We start from the raw sequence: 21,688 nt of genomic DNA, 5'->3' as shown, positions 1-21,688 counted from the left end.
TTTCAAGCCATGAATGTGTTAAGATCCCAGTAGAGAGATCTTAGAAACTTATTATTAGCAACGTTTATTTACAGTATCAGAATGCCTTGCAGGTCAAGAGGATTTAATTATTCTGACTGCAACTGTATGCAAACAAAAACACAAAATGCAGTCATATTTTCATGATTGCCTTTAAAACTGATGATTCAGACTAAACCATTAGTTGATATTTATATAACATTAACATATGGTTAGATACATAGGTATGAGGTATAGTATAGGAAGGTGTCACAACAAGAAATCTCTCTCTCTCTCTCTCTCTCTCTCTCTCTCTCTCTCTCTTTCTCTATAGGACAAACGAACGAACATAGGCGCTGTATTTGTGTCGCATTGTCTTCACGGGCAGAGTTGCTGAAGGAAATACAAAAGACAAATGAATAAACAACGTAACGACTGAACTGCAACAAACGACAGTCTCACAGGTACGAATGTTTAATTTACTCCTCTCTGAGAACACATAGTTAAATATTAATGAAAATAGCCTACGTGTGTATGCGAGCGCGACTGTAATAAGATGGTTCATGACCATGACAGATGCTTGCGCAGTAAACTCTTTCGACTTGTCTCTAATCAAGCGTAAATGTTCAGATGAAAATGCTTGTTTAGAGATGTTACTGTTTATTTTAGTGTCGTTGCGTTTTGGAAAGCGTTGGGCTAAAGGACGTATAGGCTATATGCATAGTACAGAAAAATAAGAAGCGAATGCAGCACGTCTATAGCGCAACCTTGGACGTCAGAGGGTTTTTCCATAAAGAGTCATACTCCATTCTAAAGATGTCTATCATATATATGCCTTAAGGCACGAATGATGGTGCACCGGTCTACACCATCTAATATTTTGTCAGGTAACCTGATATGTGCTATATGTGGTGCGACTAAATTACACGTTTTTAGGTTAGAAAAATGATCGTAATTTTAACGGTAAGATCACGTAGAAATAGGTGAAACAACTCCACAGTTTCACTTTGTTTCACTCTGAATATGACCAAATCACAAGAATTACAAATATATTTCAAAATTTTAAAGGGGTCATGAAATGCATTTTCAGTTCTTTACCTAGGCCTACTGTATATTATGTTTCTAGAGGTTAGCTTATAAAGTTCGCACTCACAGGGCGTTACCATTTTAAAAAATGCAAGTAAATGCCCAGTGCTGTGATTGGCGAACTTCATCGTACTGTACCTTATCTATGCTCTCCTCAAAGCTATGCCTGACCTGTTTTGATGCTGGAGACGGCCAGCACTGTAGGTGGCCAGAGCCTATGTGTTTGAGTCTCAGATCCCAAGGCAGAAGAAAGTGAACCATGAACCAGTGCTACCACAGTTGCAACAGTCTGCTTCAGCATGGTAATTGTGCTTGCTATAATCCTTTATCTGTATATAAAACTTATTATTATAACTGGCATATGGCAAAACTATTATTGCTGAACTGGCATCATATTGAGAATAATAATAATAAAAAAAGAGCCTGTTATGAAATGAGTCAAATGAAAACATTCTCATTCATTTGGGTTAGTTCAACTAAAATGAAAATTTGGTCATCAGTTACCCTCATCCCATTGCAAAACTGTAAGATGTTTGTTCATCTAAGGAACACAAATGAAGATAATTTTAATTAAATGAGAGATTTGTTCTGCTACTCAAAGTTTATTCACCCAAAACTCTGTTTTAAAACATTTGTAATGGGATAAAAAAAAAACAAAAAAACAAAAAAAAAAACATGTGAATCAAGAAGTTTAATCCAAGTCATATGAAGAGACAGATGTAATACAGCCAAGTCAAGTCACCTTTGTTTATATAGCGCTTTATACAAAAAAGATTGTCAAAGCAACTGAACAACATTAATTAGGAAAACAGTGTGTCAATAATGCAAAATGACAGTTAAAGGCAGTTCATCATTGAATTCAGTGATGTCATTCATCTCAGTTCAGTTTAAATAGAATTTTTGCAATCATTTGCAACCATGTCAACAATATCGCTGTAAATGAAGTGTCCCCAACTAAGCAAACCAGAGGCGACAGCGGCAAGGAACCAAAACTCCATCGGTGACAGAATGGAAAAAAACCTTGAGAGAAACCAGGCTCAGTCAGGGGGCCAGTTCTCCTCTAGCCAGACAAAACCAGCAGTTCAATTCCAGGCTGCAGCAAAGTCAGATTGTGCAGAAGAATTATCTGTTCCCTGTGGTCTTGTCCTGGTGGTCGTCTGAGACAAGCTCTTTACAGGGGATCTGTCTCTGCGGTTCATCTAGTTGTCCTGGTCTCCGCTGTCTTTCAGGGTTGTAGAGGTCCTTTCTAGGTGCTGATCCATCATCTGGGCTGGATACGTACTGGATCCGGGTGACTGCAGTGACCCTCTGATCTGGATACAGACTGGTGGCTACGGTGACCTCGGAATAAGAGAGAAACAGATTAATATTAGCATAGATGCAATTCTTCTAGCGATGTAGCAAGTACATCAGGTGTTATGGGAAGTGTTCCCGGTTCCGGTTTACCTAATTAATGCAGCCTTGGATATTAAATATTAATCCAGCCTCGGAATTGGATATTAAAAGCGTATTAGTGTGTTATGTGTAAACCAGGTTAAAGAGATAGGTCTTTAATCTAGATTTAAACTGCAAGAGTGTGTCTGCCTCCCGAACAATGTTAGGTAGGTTATTCCAGAGTTTAGGCGCTAAATAGTAAAAAGGATCTGCCGCCTGCAGTTGATTTTGATATTCTAGGTATTATCAAAATGCCTGAGTTTTGAGAATGCAGCAGACGTGGAGGTCTATAATGTAATAAGAGCTCGTTCAAATACTGAGGTGCTAAACCATTCAGGGCTTTATAAGTAATAAGCAAGATTTTAAAATCTATACGATGTTTGATAGGGAGCCAGTGCAACGTTGACAGAACTGGGCTAATATGGTCTTACTTCCTGGTTATAGTAAGAACTCTAGCTGCTGCATTTTGGACTAGCTGGAGTTTGTTTATTAAGTATGCAGAACAACTTCCGAATAAAGCATTACAATATTCTAACCTTGAGGTCATAAACGCATGGATTAACATTTCTGCATTTGACATTGAGAGCATAGGCCGTAATTTAGATATATTTTTGAGATGGAAAAATGCAGTTTTACAAATGCTAGAAACGTGGCTTTCTAAGGAAAGATTAAGTTCCTAACTGATGACGAAGAATTGACAGAGCAGCCATCTAGGCTTAGACAGCGTTTTAGGTTATTACATGCAGAGTTTTTAGGTCCTATAATTAACACCTCTGTTTTTGCAGAATTAAGCAGTAAGAAATTACTCGTCATCCAGGTTTTTTTTATCGACTATGCAACCACGATCAGATGATAAGAGCAGGTCATTTGTAACTCTAAGGAGAGCAGTCTCAGTACTATGATACGGTCTAAACCCTGACTGGAAATCCTCACAGATACCATTTTTCTCTAAGAAGGAATTTAATTGTGAGGATACTACCTTTTCTAGTATCTTGGACAGAAAAGGAAGATTCGAGATTGGTCTGTAATTAACTAGTTCTTTGGGGTCAAGTTGTGGTTTTTTGATGAGAGGCTTAATAACAGCCAGTTTGAAGGTTCTGGGGACATATCCTAATGACAATGAGGAATTAATAATAGTCAGAAGAGGATCTATGACTTCTGGAAGCACCTCTTTTAGGAGCTGTGACGAGTCAGCTGCCTTCCCCCTAATTATCATCGGCAGCACGTCCCAAATCGCCGTCCTTCACCAGGCTCCCGAAAGGAGTGGGTGTGTGAGAGAGGAGGGGCGCTGAACGAGCCAGGGCTGGCGGCGTGTGATGGGGCACACCTGATGTAGATGGAGCCTCATCACCGCCGCTGTTTAAAAAGCCCAATGCGCCTCTCCTCGGGAGATCGGTCTCTTCCCCGTGCATGCACACTGGTGTCCTCGTGGGTCCAGGAAGGGTGCGTAGAGGGACTCCTGCACCACCAGAGACGTGAGTTGCCAGACCCGCGGTCCGGATGAGAACCGCACCCGTTACACGGCCGTCGGGCCAGGATGCTGGGCCGTCTATCCCCTTCAAGCGCCGTGGCCAGCGAGAAGGATGCAGCCGCTGGAAGAAGCCGCCACCCCTCGCGCCCTGGACCGAAGAGGGGAGCGCGTGCGGCCACCGGACTCCGCCCCTTACCTGGACCCTTCCCTCCTGAACACTGCCCCACCTACACGAACCCCGCAGCATGACGAGGACACCAGATTCCCTGTTTGTTTTGGACACTCTTATTCCCTCTTTTGGTTTATTTTCTGTTAATAAAAGCCTCTCCGAGGCCTGACGCCACCCCCACAGTGTCTGTCGTTTGCTCCTCCAGCCACAGAGCTTAGATGGAATAGTGTCTAACATACATGTTGTTGGTTTAGATGATTTCACAAGTTTTTACAATTCTTCCTCTCCTATAGTAGAAAATGAGTGGAACTGTTCCTCAGGGAATCTATAGTGCACTGTCTGATGCAATACTGTAGCTGGCGTCTGCATGGTTACAATTTTATCTCTAATAGTATCGATCTTAGAAGTAAAGTAGTTCATAAAGTCATTACTGCTGTGCTGTTGGAAAATCTCAACACTTGTTGATGCTTTATTTTTCGTTAATTTAGCCACTGTATTGAATAAATACCTGGGGTTATGTTTGTTTTCTTCTAAAAGAGACGAAAAGTAATCAGATCTAGCAGTTTTAATGCTTTTCTGTAGGATAGGTTACTTTCCCGCCAAGCAATACGAAATACCTCTAGTTTTGTTTTCCTCCAGCTGTGCTCCATTTTCCGGGCTGCTCTCTTTAGGGTGCGAATGTGCTCATTATACCAAGGTGTCAGTCTGTTTTCCTTAACCTTCCTTAAGCGTAATGGAGCAACTGTATATAAAATGCTAGAAAAGAGAGAGTCCATAGTTTCTGTTACATCATCAAGTTGTTCTGAGGTTTTGGATATGCTAAGGAATTGGGATACATCAGGAAGATTACTTACAAAGCAGTCTTTTGTGATAGAAGTGATGGTTATACCATACTTGTAGCAAGAAGTAGAATTTACAGTTTTAGCTATATGAAGTTTGCACAAAACTAAATAATGATCTGAGATATCATCACTTGGCTGCATAATTTCAACACCATCAACATCAATTCCATGTGACAGTATTAAATCTAGAGTATGATTTCGACAATGAGTAGGTCCTGAGACGTGTTGTCTAACCCCAGTAGAGTTCAGAATGTCTATAAATGCTGATCCCAATGCATCTTTTTCATTATCAACATGGGTATTAAAACTAACAACAATTAAAACTTTATCTGCAGCCAGCACTAACTCGGATGTAAAATCAGCAAACTCTTTAATTAAGTCTGTATGGCGCCCTGGTGGCCTGTATACAGTAGCCAGTACAAACATCACAGGGGATTTATCATTAACACTCGTTTCTCTTGATAATGTTATATGAAGCACCATTACTTCAAACAAGTTATACTTGAAGCCCACCCTCTGAGAAATACTGAGAACATTGTTATAAATTGAAGCAACACCTCCCCCTTTACCTTTTGGATGTGGCTCATGTTTATAACACTAATATTGGGGGGTAGACTCATTTAAAATAATGTAATCATCAGGTTTTAGCCAGGTTTCTGTCAAACAGAGCACATCTATATTATGATCAGTGATCATATCATTTACAAAAAGTGCTTTCGTAGAAAGGGACCTGATATTCAATAAGCCACGCTTTATCATTTGCATCTGTTTTTTATTTGTTGAACCTCAATTAAATTGTTACTCTTAAATTGGTTTGGACGTTTTTTGTATTTTCTAGTTTGGAGACAGACACAGTCTCTATAGTGTGATATCTAGGTGAAAGGGTCTCTATGTGCTGAGAATTAACTGACTTGACGTGAGGTGGCTAGCAGACGGTCAGTTTAGCCAGTCTGTCTGCTTCCTGACCAAACTCTAAGACTATGTGCCATATTTCTAGAGAGAAGAGTGGCACCACCCCAGGAGGGATGAAGACCATCTCTTTTCAACAGTTCAGGTCTGCCCCAAAAGCTTGTCCAATTGACTATGAAACCTATGTTATTCTGCGGGCACCACTTAGACATCCAGCCATTGAGTGATGACAATCTGTTATGCAGATCACCACGGTAAGCAGGGAGGGGACCAGAGCATATAACAGTGTCTGACATCGTGCTTGCAAGTTCACACACCTCTTTAATGTTATTTTTAGTGATCTCTGATTGGCGAAGTCAAACATCATTAGCACCGTGAATAACAAATAACAAAATAAATCTTACTGTGTTTACGTTTAGCATTAGCCAGCACTTTTGAATTTGCCAAGATGTCAGGCGCTCTGGCTCCCAGTAAACACTGGACTATGGTGGCTGGTGTCTCTATTTTCACGTAACGTACAATAGACTCACCAATAACTAGAGCACTTTCATCAGGTTTCTCAGTGGGTGTGTCACTGAGTGGGGAGAACCTGTTTAATGTTTTGATCAGAACGGAAGAGCTGTGTTTTGACCCGCGACTATGCCGCCTCACAGTCACCCAGTTGCCCTGCTGCAGAGGTGCTGTTACTGGAACCGAACAATGTACAGGTCTCCCTGAGCTAGTCGCATCCAAAGCCATATCTAGAGCCCTAACATTCTTACTGTCCTCAATTAAAGTTTGGATGCATGTCTCTAATTCTAAAATCTTCTCTGTCAGCCTAACTATTTTCCTGCATTTATCACATGTGAATCCCTCGTCGCCGACAGAGAGAGATAAACTACACATGTGGCAAGCGGTGCAAATAACAATAGCAGGAGAAGCCATTACTCACTGTGCTTGATGAAAAATTCTTACCACAGTTGACTGATGAACTTGTGAAAAACCGGAGCGAGAGAGTAGAGAGAGAGAGGAGAGGAGAAAAGAAAAGAAAAAAGAAAAGAAAACAGCGATAGGCACGAATGGAAACGCTAAAGACAAGCTAACGCGATGCAGGTGCGCTGCAGTCGCGGATTTAGAATAAAAGTTAACTATCAAATTAATCAGATTAGATTGATAGATAATGTCAGAAATATGGTGGGAATTAAGTTATATTTTATCACTTTAAACAACAGAGAGTGATAGTAAGACAGAGATTCTAAAGAAAAACAAAGCAACACGGAGCTACGATCACAAACCAGCAAGGCAAGCAGGAAGCAGGAATAACACTGTCCAACACTGTCTGTGTAGGCTTTTACTCACATTTGTTTTTATGAAGAAGATGGAGAGAATGAATTTCACCAGGTTTTTGCCAAAGAAGTTAGAATGAGAGATGAGAGACAGTGTAGGATCCACTGACCTTGTGTCATATGAACCTGCATTGACATAATGACATCACAGACTAACTAACAGTGTAGCTAATAGTGTTGTTTTGGTTGATCAAGTGAGTCAATTTCTGATTGTATGAGCCACATTTATAGTGACAATAGTGACATGACATACAATCAAGTAAGGTGACCCATACTCAGAATTCGTTCTCTGCATTTAACCCATCCAAAGTGCACACACACAGCAGTGAACACACACACCGTGAAAACACACCCGGAGAAGTGGGCAGCCATTTACGCTGCAGCGCCCAGGGAGCAGTTGGGGGTTTGGTGCCTTGCTCAAGGGCACCTCAGTCATGGTATTGGCGTGCATATGTGCAGGTTCATTTAATTTGCGTTGCATATGGCTGGTTAGGAATTATGAATGAGACATTCTTTGGACTTTCAGTTGTTTATGTAAAGCAGCTGCTGCATACCCTTATGTAGCAAATTCAAACAAGTAATTCGATCCATACACGTCTCTAAACTGACAAGAATGCTGCAATACTCTTAATTAGTTCTGACCTCAGTCAGACACGCACACACACACACACACACACCCACCCACACACACACACACACACACACACACACACACACACACACACACACACACACACACACACACACACACACACACACACACACACATACACACAGTTAAATGGTTAAACGGGACACAGTTCTGATCTTACTGCATACAAATGGGCCTCTGTCTGTGCCTGGAAACATTCACGGAAATGTACGGAAATGTCTGACTGTATGGAATCTGAGCATGCATGAGAGGGAAATAGAGAGGCCAGCTGCACTAATAGACTCTCTTTCAACTGGAAACTTTCTTTATGCGACCTATCTGTTTTTAAATGTGTTTGAGCACCATGTATTAATATAACAATGTATTTTCACATTTATAATTAGGTCAATGACATGATGTTTTTTTTTTATTTTTTATGCAGACCGAAAGTAATGCATTTATTGCATACAATAATTTCAGTACATCTCTTCTAGGATTAATATGTTTCAAACATGTTTGACGTGTCAAAATCCAGCCGACAGCCTAACCCCCAAACATTGTAAACTAAGAAAAAAGAATAAAGCACATGTCATTGCAGTCAGGAGCATCATGTTGTAGACAATATTGACAACATGCACTTGTTGTTGATAGTATTTTCAAAGTCAAGGGCCAAGTGCCCATCTAATGTGCACCTTAATGGTGACTTAAAACAGACTTCAGCAACTTTTGTAGACACACTGTTTGTTGGGTGTTGCTGGGAGTATAATAGCATCCAAAAGACACATATGCCGGTCATCTAGCATGCCAGCATCCCATGCTGTGGACCAACATAACAGAACCAGCATCCCAAGCTGGTCCATGATAACAGAATATTAAAATTTCCTTTGGATATTGCGTGTAGGCTTATTCTTTCACTGTGTTAGACTTTTTTAAAGGAAAAAAAAAGCCTATGCACAAAGTGGATATACAAACTTTTTGGTGTTTCGCATAGATGTTTCAGCTGTTTTTGTCATGTAACAAGAAAGCCATTGACTGTCCAATTAATAACACATCTCTCCTGGATACCACTTGAATAAAGTGTGAGCAATAATATTATTAAAATTAATGTGTAAAAAGATCAGCAAAGGGCCAGAAGCAATCTGTAAATGGTAAATGTAAAAATCTGGTTATAACACTCTCTCTCTCATTCTCTCTCTCTCTCTCTCTCTCTCTCTATCTCTCTCTCTCTCTCTCTCTCACACACACACACACACACACACACACACACACACACACACACACACACACACACACACACACACACGTTTGTTTTTGTGAAAAGTGGGGAGATCCCATAGGCGTAATGGTTTCTATACTGTAAAAACTGTATATTCTATCGCCCTACACCAACACTACACCTAACCCTAGCCCTCACAGGAAACTTTGTGCTATTTCAGATTTTCAATACACTCCATTCTGTGTGATTTCTATGCATTTTGAAAAGTGAGGACATGGAGTAATGTCCTGAAAAGTCACCTTCTCCTTGTAATACCTATGTTATACCCTTGTCATTATACAAATTTGTGTCCGGATATGTCACAGAAACACGTGTGCACACACACATACACAAACACACTTTTTCAAGGGAAAGTTCATTTCCTCATAACACAGCCACTGTACATGTTAAAACACATTGACACATTGAACAAACAGAAACTGCCTGAAGGAAAAGATTAAATCTAATATTTCCAGGAACAGCAGAGGTGGACAGACATACTCATTTTCCTGATAAAACTTTTTTTTTTTCTTTGCTGGTCTGTTATGCTCTTGATGATAAAACATGTTATAACAGCTCTTAATAAAATTAGACCATGAAAAAGATTTCCAATTGGTGTTCATCTTCATAGAATAATATATATATATATATATATATATATATATATATATATATATATATATATATATATATATATATATATATATATATATAATATATATAATTGTATTTTATTTTATTATTCATTTATTTATTTGGACATTTTTCACTTTATTATGATAGGACAGATCAGTGTTGACAGAAAGCGAAGTGGAAGAGAGAGGGGGCGGGATCGGGAAAGGTCCTCAGGATGGGATTCGAACTGCCCACAAGGTTATCGGTGCCGAAAAGTCTTAATATTTTAAGAATAAAATCGTAGCATTATGAGATTAATGTCATAGTATTTTGAGCATAAATGTCAAAATCACAGACATTGTTGGTGCCATGGCGGGTAATATTTTTTAGAATGTGGTATATTGCATGAATAAAGTTAATTATTGTGACAATTCCACTCTGCAAAAAAGTCTGTGGCATCTAACCTTTTATTCTTTATATGTTTAACATTAAAAACAGTGAAAAAAAGTTTGTTTCATTATGCTGTACTGTTTCTGTCAACATGCATTCTGATGCTTTCATTCTTCTGATGCCTTGATTCATGCCTTAATTCATGTTTATTTCATGAAGAGGAAAATAATAAATAGGGGAAAAATTATATAATAAAGTATATTAAAATAGAAAGCCGTTATTTTTAAATTGTAGTAATATTTGACAATACTCGGACAATGGGGGAACTTGTGGCCTAATGGTTAGAGAGTTTGACTCCTAACCCTAAGGTTCTGGGTTCAAGTCTCGGGCCGGCAATACCATGACTGAGGTGCCCTTGAGCAAGGCACCGACCCCCCAAATGGTCCCCGGGGTGTGTAATTCTGCTGCAGAAAGTCAGAGACACTATTCAGAGCGCTACAACTTCAGTGTCAGTGATCATCAAAAAATGTTACATTTTGTATTTGAGTGACCCATTGCACTTTAAAATCCTGTAATTCCTGAATGCAGTGACGGCGCTGCACTGGGGCTAGGGGGAGCTATAGCCCCGTTAGAATTTTTAATAGCCCCGGTTTAGCCCCATATTCTTTATGAAGTAATTCCGATGTCATCAATATCATTTATTTTCTTAGCACCCCCACATATTGGTCTAGCCCCCCCTTAGCACCGGTTCAGAAAAAATTCTGGTGCCGTGCCTGCCTTTACGGAACTTCAGAACTTTACCAAATTAAGCATGTGACATAGGCAATAGGTAAAACACAACATACACTTACAAGTACATTAATACAGTAATATTTAACATGACCGGCTGACCTTCTGTGCACCCATCAAGTCCGATGATGCAAGGCCTCTGCATTACAGTACATCAACTTCACCTGCCTTTAGTAACTTAGAGGAATGGATGAATTTCAATGGTAGACACCAAATTGGTTCAACTTTATCGTTTCATTAAAAGACTTAATCTCCATCTCATCTGAGTTTTGGAGTAATTCATAGTCTGCTCATATGAAAGTATGCAATTAAAATAGGTAAAGATGGAGCTTGCTGAATGTAATTTGTGACTTTCATGTTTCCTTCTGACCTTACACGAGTGAGGAGAATAATGACATCTTGTTTTACACTAGGTTGATCTTGGGAAAAAGTGGATACCTTGTAGAGAACTGAAGCTGTAACAACTAATCGATAAAATGCAATGCAACAGCAAAATCTATCCATCCATCAGGTATACCTGCACAAGTAATTAAAAAGCTCAAGTGCATGTATAAAAATATAAATGCCTAATTTGAATTGAATGTATTTGTTTCTCTCTGCAGGAGAAAAAATGAGAAGGAACAGATGAGCATATGATTTTAACAAACAACCACAGCTATAGGCAGTTTCACTATAGCACAGACTGTCACTATGGTGCCTCTACTCCAACTCTTTTTTCTAATGCCTCTAATTAAGCCAATCACAAATCATGTCCATGGAAACTCTCTTTATTCTCCAACCTCTCATTCAAATCACAGCCTGTTTTCTCAGACTTACATGCTTGTCAGAAAAACTGACCACAGATTGGCAGCCAATTCTGCGTTAGAAACTGTGAGACCATTTCTCCATGGCTTCTATCAGAAAAGTGTCTTTAAATCAAGCGGAGATTCAAACAAATGGACTGAAAGCAGAAATACTGAGGACACACTGTCAGAAAAAACATCACATACTGACAGAACTGGGTCAAGAGGTCTATTTTTATTATCACCAAAAAACAGAGTCAAAAGAGGTCCTACCCAAAATGCTATAACACCACAAGATGCTGCTGGAAAAGAGAAGGAGACTGCTGATGAGACAGAATCAATGACAGAAGAACCAGTCACTGAATGGGAAGAAAAAGACTTGTCAACAGTTGGGTCAGGTGATATGTTAATACCCAGAGAAACTGGCTTTGTTGGATCATCAACAGAGGCAATAACATCTCTTGATAAAAAGCATACCCATTACAGACTGCAAATTCAGACTGCTTATAGTGTGCTGGCTACAGTACAAACAAATCCAACAATCAATCTTTCACTTGGGATCAGTCCTTCTGCAACTTCACCACCTAATGAAAAGCCTGTATCCACTTCCAGTAGGACTAGTCAATTAGACACCAACAGGACTGAACTGGAAATAGGTAGAGTATAGATGTATTAATGCTGCATTCACCTAAATAAGTGAAATTAAAAATGGCACCTTTGAGATTCTACTCATTTACTCAATCACTTGTTTCTGGAGCAACAATAGTGAAATAGTTCACTATATTATTTTACTTCTTTATTTTGGTAAAATTGTAATTACAAAGATTAAAAAAAATAATATATTTATCTCTAGTTGTAAACTCATACAGTTATTATAATAGTTATGTCGTGACTTCTGTCGAGAAAACTAGAGAAAATCTGTAAAAAAAAAAACCTTTGATTTTGATGTTACTGTACCATTCCTCAAATTTTCTTTTGTTTATCAGGTAGGTTGGGGATAACCACTCCACATAAAATTCAGTCAAGGCAGTTTACCACTTTACAGTCACATACTGAAGCCACCTCTCTTAGGACAAGCACAACCAATCTACAACTAGAGGCACCATCACTGGGAGTGGACATCATTACTTCCAACAATTCACAACTAAAAAGCACTTCACACTCAGCAAAATCAGCAAAAATACCCAATGACCAGTCAAAGGAGCCAGGAACGAAAGGAACAGTGACCGATATAAAGAACACTAAAGGTATGATTTGTCTGAATAAAGAAAATAAAAAAATGTTTCATTTGAATATAATAACTTTTGTAACAAAATGTAACATTTTTAATATATTTATTTATGTACTTATCAGAGTCAGAGACATACTTAAAAATTATACTTATAAGTATACCTGGCTTATTCTGACAAGTATACAGAAAGTATACTTGGCCTATACTTGTATTTTTTAAACAAGATATACTTAAGAAAAGTATAATTTAGTATTCTGAGTACACCTGGTTATTAAACATTTTTTTCCACACATATGTGACCCTGGACCACAAAACCAGTCTTAAGTAGCATGGTATATTTGTAGCAATAGCCAACAATACATTGTATGGGTCAAAAATAAAGATTTTTCTTTTATGCCAAAAATCAATAGGATATTAAGTGAAGATCATGTTCCATGACAATATTTTCAGAATCCGAATCAGAATTTGTAAATTTCCTACCGCAAATATATCAAAACTTAATTTCTGATTAGTAATATGCATTGCTAAGAACTTCATTTGGACAAATTTAAAGGCGATTTTCTCAATAGTTTGATTTTTATTTGTTTTTGAATAGATTTTCAAATAGTTGTATCATGGCCAAATATTGTCCTATCCTAACAAACCATACATCAATGGAAAGCTTATTTATTCTGTATTAATTGAGATATCATAAAAAAAAAACAAAAAAACTGACACTTATGACTGGTTTTGTGGTCCAGGGTCACATAATGGCTTCTTTGAAGTGGCACTGCAGTTTTTAAAACTTACATGTCAGCTTTGTGGTGGAATATTTATTAATTTAACTTAAGTAAAGTTCAAGTATATTTTACTTTAAGTAGTAAGTATACTAATATTAGAAGCCTATGTGTTCTATTTTAATGTTTCTTGAGAGTAAATTGGCTTAAAGTGTAACAGTAGTAAACTTTACATTTTACATTTTAAAATGAAAATTGTGTCATTGTGCAAATATATAGACCTATCTATGTGTGCAAATATATAGACCTATCTGTTTGTGTATATATATACAGTATATAATGTTAAATAACTGACTTAAAGTCAGTTTAGCTGCTGAAAATACTAGTGTTTTAATAATTTTGACCACTGTATATTGTTTACTATTTTACATATTATTTTTGCACTATAAGTATGCAGTGAAAATAGTATAAATTTTGAATAGTAAAATCTGAGTTAAAAAAACAAAACAAAAAAAAACAACATTTATTTGCCAATAACAATGACAGATAACATTTTTCATACATCTGCATTCAGTGTCTGCATTGTAAGTTCATTAATAGTTCATTAAAATTGCATATAACCTATACAGTATATAGTACCAATTAACTCTCCAGTGTGCATTGGTAGTGTTACCTTATGTGCTAGGAACAGATGTTTGGGAGATGAGTGATACTTGTTAATATGTTGTCTGTTAATGTTACTGGCTTATGGATAATTTTACTGAACACATTTTCCAAACTGGTTGGCATGTTCTTCCTGTTTCCTTTGGTTTCCCCCCACAATCCATATACATGCAGGATAGGTGTCTTTAGGTGTGAATGTGTGTGTCTGGTATTGTGACCTAGTGAGTAATAGCTTATTGAAAAAGAAAAAAATAAAATAAAATAAAAAAATCCACATGGGACAGAAGAGAGGATTCAGTCATATCACAGGAGGGGCAAGTTATGACATTTTGATTAAAGATTACACAATCAAAAAGTTTTTGGTCCCTATTGACTTTTTTTTTTTATATATACTATGGAAGTCAGTGGGGACAGCAACTGTTTGGTTACCCATATTCTTCTGTTCAACAGAAGAAAGAATTTTGAACAGGGTTGGAACAACATGAGACTGAGTGAATGATTACAAAATTCCTTTAAATGTATGTGAGCCACCATTCCTTTAAATGTACAGTCATGGCCAAAAATATCGGCACCCTTGGTAAATATGACCATAGGCGGCTGTGAAAATTAATCTGCATTGTTAAACCTTTTGATCTTTTATTTAACAAAATCACAAAAATCTAACCTTTCATTGGATAATAAGAATTTAAAATGGGGAGAAATATCATTTTGAAATGAATGTTTTTCTCAAATACACACTGGACACAATTATTGGCATCCCTAGAAATTCTTATCAGCAAAATATCTCTGAAGTATATTCCCATTCATATTCACAATTTTAAGCACTCCAGGGTGATTATGAATATGAAATTATCCAGCCATGGCTTCCTGTTTCACAGAAATATAAATAGGAGGGAAAACAAAGCCCAAATCCCCTTAATCATCCATTACAATGAGAAAAACCAAAGAATATATTTCTGATGTGCAGCAAAAGATTATTGAGCTCCACAAATTAGTGAAGTGGCTTTAAGAAAAAAACTAGAACAGTGAAAATTCCCATTTCCTCCATCAGGGCAATAATTAAAAATTTCCAATCAACAGAAAATGTTACGAAACTGCCTGGAAGAGGATGTGTGTCTGTATTGTCCTAATGCACAGTGAAAAGGAGAGTTTGAGTGGCTAAAGACTCTACAAGGACCACAGCTGGAGAATTGCAGAAAATAGTCTCAGGGTCAGAAAACAGCACTTACATCACTTTATGTTGTTTGGGAGAGTTTCAAGAAAAATTCTCCTCACTCATCCAGAAACAAACTCCAGCATATTCAGTTATCAGACACGACTGGAACTTCAAACGGGACTGGCTTCTATAGTCAGATGAAACTAAAAAAATAGCTTTTTAGCAGCAAATACTCAAGATGGGTTTGGTGAGCACAGGGATAAAAATTACCCCAAGTGTACAATGAAATATACTGCTGTATTTTTGATGTTGTGGGCCTATATTTCTGATGGAGGTCTGTTTAGATACATGGCATCCTGGATTCTATCAAATACCAACAGATAACAAAATCAATAAGTGACTGACTCTGTTAGAAATCTTATAATGGGCCATGTTTGGATCTTCCAACTGGACAATAATACAAACACAAACCTCAAAAACAACACAAAAATGGGTCACTGAGAGCAAAACCAAGCTTCTGCTATGGCCATTCCAGTCCTCTGACCTGACCCCTTTAGAAAATGAGTGAGGTGAACTGAAGAGAAGAAGCACCAACATGGAGCTGGGAATCTGAAGGGTCTGGAGAGATTCTGGATGAAGGAATGGTCTCTGATCTCTTGCCAGGTGTTCTCTAACCTCATCAGGCATTATAGGAGACAATTAAGAGCTGTTAAACTGGCAAATAAAGCTTTCAAAAAGTATTGAATAAAAGGGTGCTGTTAATTGTGGCCAATGTATTAGAGAAAAACAATTATTTCATAATGATATTTCCCCCCATTTTAAATTCTGATTATCCAATGAAAGGTTAGATTTTTGAGAAATTTTAAATAAAAGATCAAAATGATTAACAATGCAGATTAATTTTCATAGCGTTCTTTGATCATATTTACCAAGGGTGCCGATATTTTTGGCCATGACTGTGCAGGTATATGCATATTCAGTTGTACAATTCATGTTAATCAGATGTCAGTATTATTTTGTCAAAATTGTAACATCAGCAATGAAATTTTACTAATCACAAAACAATGCTCAAATCTGTGTAAGACGGCAATTTAGGAATTTTGATTCAGAACGTCTTGGTTACATATGTAACCCTCATTCCCTGAAGGAGGGAAGGGAGACGTCATGTCGGTGACCGGCGAATTGGGAATCTCACTTTAAGAGACCAATCTACTTTGAGTGTATACTAAACTAAGCAAGTATTGCATCTAGCTGTAGCTGATCACAGTGTGAGCATAAAAAGGCAGCAGGTGCAATGCATACCAGGTTTTCACTGAGGAGCCAAGCCGGTGATCCGGCCGTGATGTGTGCAGGTCCCCTACCCTCTTGATGGAGGCCAGTGCAAGCAGGAGCTTTGGCTTGACTGAGTGCAAGGGCTCAAATGGGCCCTGCTGTAGTGTTTTAAGCACTAGAGACAGGTCCCAAGAGGGTATGCAGGGGGGCCGGAGAGGATTTAACCTTCTGGCCCTTTTAAGGAACCTGATGACCAGTACATGCTTACAGTACCTACCGACTTCCCTTCCATGGGGTCATGGTTAGCAGCGATTGCAGCGACATAGACTTTAAGGGTGGAGGGAGACAGCCTTTGCACCAGCCCTTGCTGCAAAAAGGAAAGCACAACACTGATTGGGCATCCCCAGGGGTCTTCATGACTAGAAGAACACCACTCAACGAACAGGTTCCGCTTTAAGGTGTAACCGTGTCTCGTAGACGGTGCTCTCGCCGAAGTGATGGTGTCCACTACCTCTTGGGGTAGGTCACCAAGAACCTCCTCGGGTGCCACAGGGTGCCCTGTCTCTGAGTCAGTAGATCCTTCCTCAGACGAATCCTTTAGGGAGGAACTGTCATGTGGAGCACTAGTTCGGTGATCCAAATCTGAGTGGACCAATACGGCGCCACAAGAAAGACCTGCAGTAACGCCGTAGCGTGTAAGGCAGAGGCAGCTTCTCCACAGGCCGTATAAGCATTGACGGACAGGCCAGACGAGTACCTACCTGGTATGCATTGCAGCTGTTGCCTTTTTATGCTCACACTGTTATCAGCTGCAGCTGGATGTAATAATTGCAAACCAATGTCCATTCGCTCGTTTGGTTTACACTCAGTAGATTGTAGATTGGTCTCTCGAAGCGAGATCCCCAATTCGTCAGTTACCGACTATGTATTTTATATTGTTTTATAAAAAAGGTCTGAAAATTATTGTATTGTATGTAGTTTATGTTAACATTTTTTCATTTGACAGGGGTTTTTATCCAAAGTGACTTTCATTGCATTCAAGTTATACAATAGGTATCAACCCCATGACATTGGCGTTGCTAGTGCACTGCACTATTGTTTGAGCTAAGGAAAGCCTATGTGCTTGGTTTATGTTAGGCATTTTAAACAATTATCTCAATAATATTTCCTCTCCCTCTTTTGCTTTTCACAGACATACCCCCTTTTCTAAGGACTGCCTCCCCTCACCCGACTGGACATGGACATTTTCCATTTTTAGAAAATGATGGAAGATTTACAGAGAAGGACCAGTCAGTCTCACAGGGAATAGTCCCATCTCTGAAGTCAAACCCTGCCTCTCCAACCTATGCCCTTCCTAAGGACCCCTGTGCTTCTGGTGTGGGTCTCTGTGTTTTTTCAAAAGATCAAAACAACAATGATAAATATGGCACAACAAATGGGAGCTTTTTAGTGTGGGCAGACTTAAAACACACACTTTCATTTGCATGGGAGCTGCATGTATTTGGTTCTGCTGCCCTTTTCCTTCTGCTGACTGCTGGCTCAGCCCTCGGTTTAGCATTATCTCCCAGCTTGAACTGCCCTCACCGTGGTGAACTGATACTCACCAATAGCCTCTTGCTAGTTGCAGGTGCAGTTAGAGCAGGCCACTTCTTGCTCGACCCATATGGGACTCGGCTCCTCCTGCCACCTCCTGTCGTAATAGCTTTATACACTCTGCCGTTACCACTGTTAATTCTGGCACAAGCTGCGTTAGTGATACTGGTACTAAAAGAGACAGGGGTAACCTGGCTTCCACCTACACTTCAGCGCCCCCCTCTTTTAGGAGTGTTAGCTGTTTTCCAATGCACTCTCCTACTTGCTGCAGACTTACTTTCCCCTGCTCTTTCGCCAGCTGTTCCCATTGTCCTTCAGAGCCTCACCCTGACTGCAGGCCTCGTACTGTGTTTAGGCTACCTTTTCTTGGCACTGCCACGCTTCTCTCACACACATGCAGCTCGGGCAGGGATTAAGGGTACTGGTGAGGGAAAGGTGCAGGTTTTAGCACGGGTACTGGCAGTGTGCGCTCTTCTTGGGGCGCTGTGCTGTCTGTTGCACATTTATGCCTGCTTGTGGCTATATGGACTTCTAGGAGACTGGAGGCGCTTTCGTTGGGCATGGTGGCTCTGTCAGTTCTGGGTACGACTGTTGGAGCTTGCCTGGGCTTTCTGCCTGCTTCTGATGTCTTCCTGGGTCTTCTGGAGACCCAATGGAGGAGCACCAAGACAAGAAGGTGCTGCCACAGCAAGCTTGCCCTCACCCACCCAATCATCAAACTCTACCAGCAGACATACTTGCTGGGCGAAAATTGTGCAGAGCCTCAAGGTAAGGCAACAAAGGAAATCTGAAAGCAATGGGATTGGAGCGTCAAATAGTGGTGCAGGGGCCGGAGAGTTGCCCAATAATTGGGCAGGACAGGAGCGATCAGGGGCAGACATTAGCAAGAGCCTCATACGAAATCGTGATCCACTCAAAGACAGCAATCATTTGCGTAATCTGAACGTTTTTGCTGGGGGCTCTGCAGGTTCGTTGCTAAGGCTGCAGGAACTTGCTCAGCCACCTCAGTGCTCTTTAAGCAGCAGTTTGGACAGGGACAAGGAGTCAGCCATCTCCCTCTGCGATTTTGATCTGCGCCCACCAACCCCAATTGACCTCAGCCGCAGTATTGATGAGGCACTTCATCGTGAGCATCTATTTATGGGTGAAAGTTTGTTCCAGCCACTGGGACCACCATCACCTCCTCCTTCTCCAAACCTGTGGATGCGACGGAATAGTGACCCCCAAGTCACGCTGTCATTGAGCAGTGATGAACACACATTGCTCACAGAGTCCTCTGCAGGTCTGGATCGCTCCATTCCTAGTGCTGTGCCCAGCCGACAAGTCACAGCGCCCCCCACACCCACTCATCAGGGCTTCCGTTGGGTCTCTGAGGCACAAGTGCCTTCCTCTTTGTCCTGCCCAGTCTCACTGCACCCTTCCCCAAGCACAAGCCATGTCCTCATGCCCAGTGCAGAAAACACAAGGCCGTTTCTAACCCCTGACCTTGAAAGTTCGCAATCAAATACCGGAGGGGGACAAGGTTACTTGAAAGTCGCTCAAAATGATGACTCTGCCAGTGTCAGCAGTGACATTATTGACCTTTGAACATGTTATGATGCACAGCAGCTACAGATTACAACGCATTCACATTCTCCAAAAAGTAGATATTATACATTTAACACTGACTTGCAGTTTAATTGCTGTATAATGGCACTTAAAGGGGAGGAGGAACATACTGTTAAGTGGCTTCATCAGATTTTATTAAATGGACTGAAATGTTTAGTGCAATAAGCACTGGAAATATAAGTTTTTCATTTAAAAATCTTGTTTACAGTGATGCACATACTATAGAAGTCTATGGGGCAAGGCATACCAGAGGCAGAAATCTGCGGCTTGTATTCACTATTATTAATGTTTTTGTAAAAAACGTGTGTTATTTGATCTGTAAACTTGTCGTTTTAGTGGTGGGACCACTATTTGAAGCAAAATAACCTATAGATGTGAGATCTCCAGCTAGTTGTTCCCAAGTCTCGATTAAAATTAAAAGGAGATAGGGCCTTTTCTGTTGCAGCTCCTCGTCTATGGAATAGTTTACCTCTCCATGTTAGATCTTGTGCCACTCTTGATGTTTTTAAATCTCATTTAAAGACTTATCGCTTTTCTCTTGCATTTGACTGTAATTAATTTTATCTAATTTTGTGATGTGTTACTGTGTTTATAATTTTACACTGTATGTGCTATGTCTGATTTGTAAAGCACTTTGGCCAACGTCTGTTGTTTTTAAATGTGCTGTATAAATAAAACAGAATAGAATAGAATATAATTAACATAATTTCTTTTGGTGTAGTTGCTCTACGTAAAATACTTTGGCAAAAAGATAGTAGTCTCCTGTTGTCACATGTTAATTGTTAAGTTTTGTGGCTGTACTTTGCAGTAGTGTGTGTATTTTTATGTTTAATCTGGTGCAGTGCCTTGTCCCATAGAGCAACCTAAGTGCTACCTTAGCATGCATTGTGAGAGCTGTGTCTGGACAGTGTTTTTTCCCCCTGTTGCATTGCGTTTGAACAAAAATTATACTGGATGTGCCAGTACTATACTGGATGTTGACTTTCTGGCCCATGCTTTGTACTTCCAGTTTATTCCTGCAATGCAGCATACCTAAAACATACTATTCTCACAACTGGAGTTATGTTTAGTAAAATAATTTTGATATAAATTAGTCAGCAAAGCAGACTAGAAATTGGTGGTTGGTATATTCAGCAATTTAGTCAAAATTTCAACACAGCTGGATGCTCAACTCATCACTACTTTATTCGATAAAGAAGAACTCTTATGTGAGCAATACATTATAAAAAGCTGAGTATAATTTAAACAGATTATGTATAAACTATATTTTTGTTTTTAAAAAATTATGTATTCTGATTACATTTAATGCATTTACTGTGAATGACAATCTTTCCTACTGCAAAAATATACTGATCCTGGCAGAATAAGGACTAAAGATACACTAGATTTCTCCAGGCATATCTGTCTGTACAAAATGTGAAATGTTAATGTGCTCCATTTAAGTGTGACACGAAAGGAACGTGATTATATGCTTTGTACATTTTCTTGATTAGTTGAAAATTTTTGTTCCTCTCCCTTTCATTTTTAAAAATGGCAAGGCACGGTTTTAATATTACTTTTATATTTGCAAATAAACAGGATGTTGTATATAGAGATTCCAGTCAGAGGCTGATAAGCGAGTTTTTGTTTAGTGGTTTCAGTAGTCATTGACAACTATATTAACATAGCTGTATTTACATTTTCAGAAGTTTCCCTCTTAATAAATAAATAAATAAAAATCAGCGCCATAGCAGAAAACACACACTTTGAGTTAA

At 39.2% G+C, this 21,688-nt stretch overlaps 1 protein-coding gene across 3 annotated transcripts; it reads left to right on the top strand.

Annotated features, from left to right (window-relative positions):
- Window positions 1–306: 306 nt before the first annotated feature.
- Window positions 307–21,534, top strand: LOC109094676 (proline-rich transmembrane protein 3-like). Of its 3 annotated transcripts, XM_042730348.1 has the most exons (6): window positions 309–461; window positions 1,244–1,385; window positions 11,327–11,424; window positions 11,516–12,351; window positions 12,682–12,942; window positions 17,926–21,534. In XM_042730348.1, exons 4-6 carry the CDS (start codon window positions 11,604–11,606, stop codon window positions 19,911–19,913), a joined length of 2,997 nt encoding a protein of 998 aa, XP_042586282.1. In that variant the 5' UTR covers window positions 309–461; window positions 1,244–1,385; window positions 11,327–11,424; window positions 11,516–11,603; the 3' UTR covers window positions 19,914–21,534. The 3 variants fall into 3 exon arrangements, with proteins under 3 accessions (XP_042586281.1, XP_042586282.1, XP_042586283.1); XM_042730347.1 differs by lacking the exon at window positions 1,244–1,385 and having other exon boundaries at window positions 307–461; XM_042730349.1 differs by lacking the exons at window positions 309–461; window positions 1,244–1,385 and adding an exon at window positions 9,925–9,992.
- The last annotated feature ends 154 nt before the right edge of the window (window positions 21,535–21,688 follow it).

This window comes from Cyprinus carpio, chromosome B8 (genome assembly GCF_018340385.1).
Source record: "Cyprinus carpio isolate SPL01 chromosome B8, ASM1834038v1, whole genome shotgun sequence".
NCBI classification, from domain to species: domain Eukaryota; kingdom Metazoa; phylum Chordata; class Actinopteri; order Cypriniformes; family Cyprinidae; genus Cyprinus; species Cyprinus carpio.
Note: the sequence above shows the minus strand (reverse complement) of the source record. Positions and strands in the feature narration are given on the sequence as shown.

Bases quoted from the DNA above. Each gene is read 5' to 3' on its own strand.
- LOC109094676 (XM_042730347.1), top strand. From the start codon at position 11,604: ATGGTGCCTCTACTCCAACTCTTTTTTCTAATGCCTCTAATTAAGCCA. The intron at 12,352-12,681 runs GTAGAGTATAGA...TTTGTTTATCAG, and splicing joins CAGGACTGAACTGGAAATAG to GTAGGTTGGGGATAACCACT. The intron at 12,943-17,925 runs GTATGATTTGTC...TGCTTTTCACAG, and splicing joins CGATATAAAGAACACTAAAG to ACATACCCCCTTTTCTAAGG.